This window comes from Alligator sinensis, unplaced genomic scaffold (assembly GCF_000455745.1).
Source record: "Alligator sinensis unplaced genomic scaffold, ASM45574v1 scaffold1782_1, whole genome shotgun sequence".
Classification (NCBI taxonomy): domain Eukaryota; kingdom Metazoa; phylum Chordata; order Crocodylia; family Alligatoridae; genus Alligator; species Alligator sinensis.
In genome coordinates, this window is record NW_005842767.1 from 222,381 (window position 1) to 233,943 (window position 11,563).

Here is an 11,563-nt window from a genome sequence, read left to right on the forward strand (position 1 = left end):
TCCCTGGGCTGATTTGTTTTTCGCTATGCCCAGACCCGGCTCCCCCAGATTCACATGCACGCTCTGACATTTGGGAGTTGAGTTTGGCTTGGGATATGAACTCTGGAGCTTGAGCCTGTCTCTTTTTTAAAAGCCTTCTCAAACTTTCTTGGATGGCGGGTGTCTGCCTGGCCATCTGCAGGGGTCCATCTGCCAAGAGGACCGGGCACAGGAGCCATCTAACCTGCCAGGCTGTGCTTCCTGCCAAGGAGAAGGATGGAGATGTGTCTGTCTTAAAGAAAAAGCTCTGATTTGGGAGCTGGCTAGCATGCCAAGGGGACGGCGCCATCTATCAAGCACACCAGGCTGTGGTTTGAAAAGTTCTCATTTTTATGGAGCCTGAACCCACTTACCAGACAGCCTGGCCCACTTTCACGGCTCTCCGATCCTATCCTGACTGCTCAAAGGATGCTTAACATGAGCGGTGGATGGGGTAGGGCATTAGTGCCCAGCAAAGGGGAGTGAGGATGGAGATGGGCTTGTCTCTGTGGCTGCAGGGCCCAGGACTAGGAGCGACGGCCTCAAGCTGCAGCAAGGGAAATTAAGTTTGGAGATGAGGAGGAGCTTTCCGACTTGGAGGCTGTGCAATCTCCATCCTTGGAAACTTTCAAGAGCAGGTTGGACAGATGCTTGGCTGGGATGGGTGTGAGGGATGGTCCTGCCTTGTGCAGGAGACTGGACTAGATCTCGTGAGGTCCCTTCCAGCCCTGCTTTCCTATGGTTGTTTTAGCTACAGAGAAAGGAGCCCAAAGCAACCCAGGTGCAGTACGGTGCAATGTTGGGTCTGTTAAGTTTTTGGGCTGGTGTGTGGGAGTGGGAGCAGGGTGGGGAAGAAAGACCCCACTCCCCTATTCCCAGCCAAGTCGCTCCCTCCTCTCTTGCCCCTACCACAGATTAGCCTCTGTGTTAGGAAGAGGTAGGCAGAAAGCCTCACGGGCGCAGGGTTGGTGGCATGGTAGGCAGGGCGCTGGGACGCAGCAAACCAGCTGGGTGAGCTCAGGTCCGGGGGGCTCTTTTGGTGTCCTTGTCTGATCTTTCTGACCTGCTCAACAGCCCGAGGTGCAAATAAAACCGGTCAGAGCAGCAGGCAGGCCCTGACGCCGGAGAGGTGTCAACTTTTTAACCAAGCGACTTGTGCTGGGCCACTTCACGTGGGTGTGTGGATGGACTTCCAGCCTCTTGTTTCTCGGAGGGAGAGGGGGCGTCCAAGCCTGTCTGGGCAACTGGAAACAGCACCCAAGAGCATCCAGCCGAAATCCCCCTCCCCACTGCATTTGCTCCTTGCGATAAGAGTGAAGCCCCAGGGGAAGCTGAGAAAAGGAAGAACCCAGAAGAAACTGTCCTGTCTGGAGGATCTCACCATCCCCAGTGAAAGGCCCTGGATGCAGCGTTTGCAAAACGCCCAGGGTTGGGATAGAGCCCTTCTGAAGGAAAATGGTGAAAAATCAAGGCAAAGGGCCTGATCCTGCCAGGTGTGGGAGGAGGAGCTATTACTGTGGACTCTGCTGGGGGTGGGGGTTTAGGTTTGAATCTCTGACTCGATGGAGGCCTGGCCCGTCCCCTGCACACCTCACCCCCGCCTGGGCTCCTGAGGGTTACAGACCCCAGAGTTTCCTATATGACCACCCAAAAGTTGGAGAGAGCGCGGGCCTCGCTGGGCTGAGCACGGTGCTCTTCAGCCCCGGCTCAGAGGAGCGGGCAGCCCACATAGGCGAGACCATGAGTCGAGGAGGAGAGGGGACTTCCCCAAGGCCGTGCGGCCATCAGTGGCAGAAGTGTCAGGGGAGAGCCCAGGTCTGCCTCCATATCCTAGTGCCCTGCCTCTGCCATCTCTCTGGCATCCTGTGATTCTCAATGCTTGCCCTCTTTCTTGCAGCTATTGCTTTCTCTCTGGCTCTTGCTGTTGGCTGGGAATGAAGGAGGCAACATCTCCTGGCAGGGCAATGCTCTTGCTGCTGCTGCATCCTCGTAGCCAGGCAGTGAGGAAGGGCACATCCTCAGTGCTGGGTGAAGGAGCTTGCATGGAGAGCATTGGACTGCTGGTACCTGAGCTCGCGTGGGTGTCTATGCAGCACGGGAGCCTGATGTCGTCTCCTTCCAACTTTCCAGTCTACATCTCGGTCCAGAGATGTTGTGAGCAAGGCGTGAAGTTATGAGGCCGAGTCTGAACCTGGCTCTGCCATGCTGCATCTTGGCAAGCTGCAGCTGGAGAGTCCCATTAGATGAAACTCCTGGAGTGGAAGGAAATAATTGCTGTAAGAAACCCAGGGGGATACAGGGACCTCATCAGAGCCGCGTGGTGTCAGCTGGGATCAAACTCAGAGCTCTGCTCTGTAAATCCAGGCTGCTGCCTCTTGAGCTGAGAGACGCCCCATTAGCTGCTAACGGTCCAGGCCTGTTGCACTGATTGCACGCTGCGGTCGTCCTCGGGCTGTACCCACCTCTCTCTTCTCCTCCGGTCAAGCCCTTCTCTCTTCCACTCCCTCTGCAGCTGCTGAATTCGGGGCAGCGCCAGCTGCTGCTTTGCGAGACGCTGACGGAGACGGTTTACGGGGACCGCGGCCAGCTGATCAAGTCGAAGGAGCGCAAGGTGTTCCTGCTAAACGACATGCTGGTGTGTGCCAACATCAACTTCAAGTACGTGAGCAGCTTTCCCTTCCCCTGGGAGGGTGAACCAAACTGCTCGGGGTTGCACGTATCCCTCGTGTACTCCCTGCTGGGATTTGGGATTGCAGCTGCATAACAAAAAGAAACCGGAAAGCCCAAGAAGACCACTCATAGCATCCCACAGAAGTGGCGCTGGAAGGGACCTCCATAGCTAGCCCCTGCCAAAGGCAGGATCCACCTTATCCAAACCTTTCCAGGTTACCCAGGGGCTGTTTGAATAGGCTGGCTTGGCCCGTTGGTGTTAACCTCCAACCACCCATCACTAAAGCAGGCTGCAGACACCTGGGCTTCCCCAGGGACCTGGGCTACCCAACCTCCCTGTGCCCTTCCTGTGCTAGTGCCGCAGAGCTGCAGCTGGCGGTCTCGCCTGCATCCCAATGCATTGAATCCTTGCAGAACGTAGCCCTGGGCACCAGTCAATCATAACTGGTAACCGAATCTCCTTATTTTGCCCATTATTGTCCCAGCCCCTGGTTTGTCTCCTCAGATTAAGGAAATGTGGTGGCTAGAGGCTTCCGGTGCATAGTAATAAACTGAAGCAAATTTGTTTTAGGTTAAAAAAAAAACAAACCCCAAAAACTTTTCAATGTCAGCAGCTTCAGGTCGGGCATCTGAGTGGCCTAAATCCTGAGGCACCGCTGACGCTCAGTTTAGGTTAGAAAACTTTTGACCTAAAGGACTCAGAATCACAGAAATGGAGAAAATGAGGGTGGGAAGGGACCTCAGGAGGTCGCATCTAGTCCAACCCCCTGCTCCAAGCAGGACCAACTAGATCATCCCAGCCAGGGCTTTTGTTGAGCTGGGCCTTAAAAACCTCCAGGGATGGAGATTTGCACCTTTCTGGGTAACTTGTTCTAGTGCTTTACTACCCTCCAGTTTTTCCTAATATCCAACCTAAACCTCCCTTGCTGCAGCTTGAGCCCATTGCTCCTTCTGTCATCTGCCCCCACTGAGGATAGCCCAGCTCCATCCTCTTTGCAACCCGCTGCAGGGAGTTGAAGGCTGTCATTAAATCCCCTCTGTCTCTTCTGCAGACTAAACCCAGTTCCCTCTCCTTATAAGTCCTGTGTCCCAGCCCCTGAACCATTTTCATTGCCCTCCGCTGGACTATCTCCAATGTGTCCACATCCTTTTTGGGGGGCGGGGCACAGCTGGACACAGGACTCCAGATGTGGCCTCACCAGTACCAAATAGAGGGGAGTAATCGCTTCCCTCGATCCGCTGGCAATGCTCCTACTAAAGCAGGCCTAGGATTTAATGCAGAGCAGTCCCAGGATTAAAACCTGGGGCTTCCAGACTGGCAGGGCCAGGGTTTCCTGCTGAAGAGCCGAGGGGTTGTAGACAGATCTGGGTGAGGAGGGAGATGAGCTGAAAACTCGTGTGTGCTCGTAGTAATGACTCTTGTTTAACCTTCTCTCTTCCTTAGGCCCGTGAATACAAGGTAGGCCAAACACATGGTGTGGTGTTTTTGCCCCAGGTGTGCGGGGGTGTCGATTAGCGCGGTGAATGAACTGCCTGAGCCCGGGTGCTGGGGTGCACAGCCTAGGAGCGGGGTTTGCTTCTGCTTTGGCGTGTTTAACCTAGACGTGCTCCTGGCACGACTGCCACGGGCCCTGGTGATGGCGACGTGAAGGAGCCTGACCCATGCTTTGCCCGTGCTAACGAACGCTTCCTCTCCACAGAGGCCAGCTGGAGATCAGCAGCCTCGTCCCCTTGGGCCCGAAGTACGTGGTGAAGTGGAACACGGCCCTGCCCCAGGTGCAGGTGGTGGAGGTCGGGCAGGAGAACAGCACGTACCACAAGGACAACGTCGTCATCCAGAACGCGGGGGCTAAAAAGCACGTGCCGACCAGCCAGTCCTCCCACAGTGAGTGATGGCTCGGGTCGCTTACAAGGGATGGGAGTATAACATGCCCGCTGGGTGCGTTGAATCCCTCTAAGAGCTGTCTTGCAGAGGACAAGGACCTACTACTGCTGGCGTCCAACGGTGTTGGTCCTTTGGCTCGAGTGGGAGAGTGCTGTTTGTTAGGGCCTTACTCAGTGCTGGGTCACTTGGCTGCTGAATTGGACCCTGATGGTGCAATAGGCTGCCAAAGAAGGTGTCATTAGCAATTGAGGGGGTTCCTCTCCCTTTCCTCCTCATTGCTTTAGGACTCCTGTGCTCATCTCTGAGCAGCACCCAATGGGTGTTAAATTGATTTCTGCAGCAAATCGCTCAGTAGCTCCCAGCATTGTCTAGTCTAGCCAGTGCTATTTGTGGGCTGCAAGGTGAGACCCTGATCCCCCCCCACCCCAAACAAGAGAGACCTCCCGCTTGCTCCCCAGCGTTTCTTAGGTTCAGAGGCTGCCTGTGCTCAGGACGGATAAAAATTGCATGTGCCTTTTGCTTTCGCTTTGCCTACGACAGGGGGATTCCTCTGTGTAGCAATATTGGGCAACCTTCTGTGCCTTTGGTTTCAATCAGTGCACGCACGCTGAAAGTGCAGTTTGTCTCTTCTCGGAGCAAAACACCGGAGCCTGGAGCCTTTTTTATCTGGGTTTTTTGTTGGCTTCACTGATTTGCTGCACTCTCCCTTCCTGTACTTAAACCAGAGGCATATGGGCTACCGTCTGCTTCTTTCCCAGGCACCTCAGGCCTGGATGCTGATAGAGTTGGAGGCATCCTTGAGCTTCGTTTGGAGCCAGTGGTTGTCCCGTGAGAAGCCACCATCATGGTGCATTCATCTCCCTTAAGCAAAGCCCACCTAGGGATCCTCCAGCACTGCAACCCTTAGGAATACATCCGGCCCCAACTGATGAGATGTACTCTAGCTCATCATTAAGTTGTGGGCTTGCAGCCAGGAGGGCACCAAGTGGTGATGGTGGAGTCTGTGCAAACTTTTCCCCATGCAGTCCTGACCCTGAGTAGCCAAGCGCTGGACTCTAGCACCTATTGCACAGTGGGCACAGGCAGACTCTCCTCTCCTTGTGGGATTTAAATGCAAGTCTTCCAAGGTAAAAGATCAGCTAAGTAACCCGCTAGCTCCTTCTCTGCCTTCTAATGCATGTCTTTCCTCCCAAGATAAGGTGTATCTTGGGCCTCCACGGCTCTTCCAGGAGCTCCAAGACTTGCAGAAGGATCTGGCGGTGGTGGAGCAGATCACCCAGCTCATCAGCACCCTGCACGGCACCTACCAGGTAACGACGTCTCTTCTCTCCGTCATGGGCTGCGTGAGCTTGGCACGTTAAACCGGTTTCCTGCCAGCCCGGTGGGAATGCGGAGAGAAACAGTCATTTCCTGCTCAATTCTCCAGCCTCAGCAAACCACAGACTAGCTTGTGACTCGGAGACAAACCACCCCAGCCAGGCTAAGGGGAAGCTAGCGGAGGCTGATTACTTGGGGAAACCCAGGGCGGTTTCCAATCTGAAGCATCTAACCTTGGAGCAGTCAACCTTGGTTAGCACCAGCTGTTTGATCTGATGTAACAGCCCCTAACTCCGCAGATCCCACCAGCAGACCATTGCTGTGCTTTTTCTCCAGCTGGGGAGGAGAGACATCTTGCTTGTCCTCAAGTGGCTGGCCACTGGCTGCTCTGCAGGATGCACTGGACTTTCTGGCCGCGGTGGCAGCAGTGCCCTTGCTCAGGATGAGATTGGAAGGATGCTGGCATGGGTGCCATGCACGACTAGCTGTGCAATTGCGGTCTCAGCTGTGTCCTTTCTCCCCGTCTCGCGTGCAGAATCTGAACATGACGGTGGCCCAGGACTGGTGCTTGGCCTTGCAGAGGATGATGAGAGTGAAGGAGGAGGAGATCCACTCTGCCAACAAGTGCCGCCTCCGCCTCCTGCTTCCTGGGAAGCCGGACAAGTGAGTTTGCTCTTGCATCCCCTCGGACAGAGCGGGGGTTTCTCCACCGCCGAATCATGGGGGAGGCCTACTGGTCACTCCAGAGAGCCCAGTACAGAACTGCCCCCTTTTATATGCCCCAATGCTTTGACCAGTCCCAGGGGTTAGGGTCTCAGGTGCTGGGAGTCTGTGCCAACCTCTAACAGGGTTGCACTTTTACCCCAAGGGCTTGCACAGGTCTCTAGTCCAGAGCAGCCGGAGCCTGGCCACAGCCCTCCTGGCACGTGGCTGTTGTGATGGGTTCCCGGTTCAGGGGATATTCCTGTACCTGGTCAGGGGAGAAGGGCAAGGGGCCAAGGCAGCTTTGGTAGCTATTGGGCCTCTTGGGCACCTTGGTCGCATGCACTAATCAGGCATTGTTAGGTCAGGGTTGATACTGAAGTCCCCTCCAGTCCCTGTGCTCTGCAGAGCCTGGATCTCATGGCCCAAAAACCAGCTCCTGCCTCAGCTGTTGAATGCTGATGGAGGGACTGAGTGAGACCTGCTTTTGGCAACCCCAAGGGATAGGGGTTGTGCTCCTCTGCAGGGTGAAGTGACCCCAGGGCCCCCTTGGCCTGGACAGCTGGAGGCAGTGGTGTGGTCTTTCTCTGAAACGCAAAACGGAGCTGGTTTCTGACTCCCGGCTCGGCTTCCTCCTGCTGCAGGTCTGGCCGCCCCATCAGCTTCATGGTGGTCTTCATCACGCCAAACCCCCTCAGCAAGATCTCCTGGGTCAACCGCCTACACCTGGCAAAGCTTGGGCTTCGTGAGTACCCCTGTGTGCACGGGCGGCTGCATCCCTTCAGTGCAAAGCAGGGAGGTTGGAGGTTGGGGAGGCTGGCCGGACTCTTTGCCTTCAGTTCGCACGGTGGGCTGGTGTCGCCAAGTCTGGCCTGCTGCATTTTATACAGCAGGCGTATTGCTAGAAAGAGGCCTCTTCTCTTTTCAGGGTAACTTTTACTTGCCTTTGAGGCCTTGGGAGCTGCTGCTTCTCTCCTTCTTATTGCTTCATTAGGGATTAATTAAGCAGCATCCCTGCGGCTTACTTTTTCTGTGTATATTTGGTTTTACTGCACAGCAGGCGTTTGAACACAAGGGCCCTTTCCCCCGTCATGTTTGTTTTAAATGGAGGCTCGGCTGCCTATCACCACAGCCCTCTTCTCTTGGAGGAGCAGTTAAGACCCAACTGTGAGCCCATGCCATGCTCTTCCCATGGCACAGGAAGCAGCCGTGATGGGGAGCTTGTGGGGAGATGGCTTTCCCCTTCTCGCAGCCCATCTCGCTGCATCAGCATCGAGGGGAAGGCACAGCCGAGCTGTTTGCTGTGACTCGTGTCCCCGTGCTATACAAGTAGCATCTTAAAAGCCTTTTTTTGCTCCTACAGCTCAGCGTTTTAGTGCTGTGAGTTGTGCAAATGCCTGTAAGAAATGCAAAATCTGGGCTGAGGAGCCAGGGAGCCCCGTAACATTGGGAAGTGGCTGGAAGGAAGCCCCCTTCCATAGGGGCTGCAAAGAGTCACTCGGCTTCTCTTCCATCTCCCCTGTTTCTCCAGAGCTGCGTGGGGCGGGAGGTGCGGGGACCATGCTCCTGCTGATGAATGGGTTTCTGAAGGGAGGTTTCACGTGGCGGGGGAGAGTGTCACAACTCCAAGGGCACTGCTTTCTGGAGCTCCCGACGGCGCCGTCGGGGCTTTTCCCGCTGTAAAAACAGGCAGCTTTTAAGAGAGCCACGCGGTCCAGACTGCGTAACTCGGAGCAGCTGGGGGTTTATGTTGAGATGTCAACGCATTGAAGAAAAGCAGATGATGGCTGTGGTGAAGCAGCAGCTGTCTGAAACCCTGGCACGGTGCATCGCATCTGGGCATGGCCGGTGTCTTCACTTGCCCATCTCTTGGACTCGCTGCTCCTCGCTGCTCCTTTCTGCCAGGAACTCCATTTGAACCCCTTGAGGGGTGAGACCCAAGCCAGCTTAGCACTCCCTGTTTCTCCATCTTTCTTGAAGACTGTGCTGCATCCCTTGGAGGAGCTGGTACCAGTTGGTTGGAAGGTGGGAGACTGGACCAGTTGGACTGATGAAGCATTGCCCTGGTTCCTGTGGCCAAGTGCAAGTAGCAGGGACTGCATGTCGACAGGGTCCTTTTAGTCTCTGGGGCACACTTTGGGTGCCTGTACCCTATAGATGGACTTACTCTTGGCCATGTTTGCATCTGCCTACCTCTTCCCTCCATCCGTGGAGGTTTTTAAGGCCTGGCTTGACAAAACCCTGGCTGGGATGATGCAGCTGGGGCTGATCCTGCTTGGAGCAGGGGGTTGGACTAGATGTGACCTCCTGAGCTCCCTTCCACCCTCATTTTCTATGATTTTCCTGCCAAGCACAGCTCTGACATTGACCTTCAGGGCAAGACGCATCTGAGATCCCTCTTTGCTTGGTATTAATTTTGTGTAATTAAATTGCGTAGCAGCCACAATCATCAGCACCCTGGAAATGAGTGAAATAAATAACAGCAGCTATTATCGCCTGGGGCTTTCGGAAACTGCAAGTTTGCCCCGAATGTTAAGGAAATTGCCTGGTTCTTATTGTCACGCAGGAGGCCTCTGGTAGCTTTTCTTCTCCAAACTTTCCTGGCCTAGAACAAGCGATGTGCGCACAATGCAGACATCCCCAAGTCCTTGGCTAAGAGGGACATGGGGGGGAAGATGCCTCCCAGCACGTTGCTGGGCTATTTTCTACTGTGGTCACCTTCAGCTGTCGTCTCCTGCTCGTGCTGGAAGTCCTGGCTATAGGAAAGTTGTCCAAGTGTCCTTCTGCAGACTGTGCTGTGTCTCTGCATTGATGCTTTGTGAAGCTGTCTTTGGAAAGGCCCCGTTGGCACATGCTCTGTCCGTAATAACTCCATGCAAAGACAAGGATGGCAAGGGGAAGACTAAAAATGGTCCCAGATTTTCCAAAGTGCTCAGGGTTAGATGCTCTAATGCTCGGCCCACAGTTCAAGGCAGATCTTCCTAAAGAATGTGATACATACCAGTTGCTATTGTGAGCTACGCTGAGTTTAGTTTTGAAAATCTGGGCACTTTCTTTTGGCACCTAAATGGAGCTAAACCCTTCTGAAAAATCAGACCATAGGAGAAGGAGGGGGATGTTCGGCCTTGGACCCTACCAGTTTCTCTTGTGGCATCCAGCGTGCCGTAGTTGTAAGTATGGGGATGCTATGTAGAGGCATTTTGCAGGTGATAGCTACTTGGTAGCTGCAGACCTCAGAGGGGAAGGTCTGGGGATGGTATGGGATGAAGTACCCTATGAAAGAGAGGTGTCCTCTGCAAAGCGTGGCATGTTCGTTAGCTCATGGTGTTTGAGACAAACCAAACTTCAAGCCCAGCTCAGAACTTCCTTGTAGTTCACATTGCTCGGGCCTGAGTTTTGGGGTACATTCCAGCCTCAACTTTCCTTACAAGGGAAAGGGAAGATGAGCATGGGACAGCCGTTGAAAATAATGGAGCATCTTAGGATTGGGCTCATGCAGGATGGCAAAGGTCATGTTGGTGGGAAGGAGTGCTGCTAGACTGGCACCGGGTTGTTCTCCTGAACAACTGAAGCATGAGCAGGGCATCGCTGACGCAGTGAGGTCAAGGAGCAAAACCCAGTATCCTCTTGCCTGCTTTAGGCTCTAGTCCCCAGACTCACAACTTCCTTTTTTCCCCACGTTTTGGCTTGGCTCCACAAAGCTGATTCACCGCTAGCAGCTGTTTGCCCCGCTCTGCAACTTGTTTGAAACCATGGGACGGAGACAAGCTCCCATGCGGCCCTGGAGCTGGGAGCACACTGTGAGTCCAGCGTCTGCTTTTGCAACTAACCACTTCATATAACCTCTGGTATCTTTTATTAGACCAACTCAAATAGTTTGGAGAAATTCTTCTTTGCAATCTTTTGGTTATAAATCCCCTTTGTCAGGCTGAGGAAGCGTTGTGTGCTCTTCCTGGGTGGAATGAATAGTAAAGAAGCCAGACGACTATTCGTTGCACCCGGGAACAGCACACAGCGGATGCTTCCTCAGCCTGATATAGGGAATTTATACCCAAAAGCTTGCAAAGAAGAATTTTTCCAATTGTTTTAGCTAGTTTAATAAAAGTTAAAAGATTTAACCAAAGAACCTTGTCTCCTACATCCTTAGACCAACATGGCTACAACCTGCACCCCCCATATAACCTCTTACATCAACAGGGCAAGCTCCAGCCCGCGTATATTGTTGGTCTGCTAATACCCATTTGTTCTTGCACTGCCGTTGTCCTTTATCTTAAATAGCTCTCCCCCCCCCCGACGCTTACTGCCCACAATCTATTTCTAGACAGCAGTCATATCGCCTCTCCCCTCTCAGCTTTCATTTCGCTAGGCCAAAAGAGCCAAGCTCTCTTAGTTCCCTCATATGAGACCAGCTCTCCATTTCCCCTGATTGACTCGCTTAGCCCTTCTCTGCACCTGCTCCAGTTTCACGTCATCTGTCTTGAGTGTGGGTGACTCCAGTTGTATGCAGGGGGGTTGTTGGTCGTAGCCGTGATGGTCTAAGGATGCAGGCAGACCGGGCATTTTGGGTAGATGTGATTAGCTTTTATTAGACCAACTAAATAGTTGGAAAAATTGTGTCTGGCGCGGCAGAAGGGTGTTTGTGCCCGAAAGTTTGCAAAGAACAGGTTTTCCAACTATTTACCTGGTCTAATAAAAGATATCGCATCGACCCTACAACTGTGCACAGCGGAGACCTCCAATACCTTGTGTTGCAACTCATCAGTCTTGACCGGTGATATTGCCATTGGAGGCAGAAGGAATCTGTCATGGGCAGGATTTTTAAGAGCTGCTACTGGTTTGGGGTGCCCAAAGCCCAAGCCTGAGCATCCTTCAGGTCCCTGCTCTTCAGTGAGTGGATGCTTGGCTGCAAGATCTTTATTTATGGGGGTCTCAAATGGGGATCCCCCCCGCCCCCCCCCCCCCCAACAAAAA

General features: G+C 53.7%; 1 protein-coding gene across 3 annotated transcripts in view; it reads left to right on the forward strand.

The window, feature by feature from the left end:
- Window positions 1-11,563, forward strand: part of ARHGEF10L (Rho guanine nucleotide exchange factor 10 like) — a 100,683-nt gene that overhangs the window by 44,218 nt on the left and 44,902 nt on the right. For 2 of the 3 annotated variants that reach the window (XM_006034739.3, XM_025216806.1), the window contains 6 exons: window positions 2,531-2,676; window positions 4,133-4,147; window positions 4,389-4,573; window positions 5,768-5,883; window positions 6,426-6,553; window positions 7,237-7,337. In XM_006034739.3, coding sequence (XP_006034801.2) covers window positions 2,531-2,676; window positions 4,133-4,147; window positions 4,389-4,573; window positions 5,768-5,883; window positions 6,426-6,553; window positions 7,237-7,337 — 691 coding nt within the window. The remainder of the gene's footprint in view (window positions 1-2,530; window positions 2,677-4,132; window positions 4,148-4,388; window positions 4,574-5,767; window positions 5,884-6,425; window positions 6,554-7,236; window positions 7,338-11,563) is intronic. The other variant, XM_025216807.1, reaches the window with a different exon arrangement.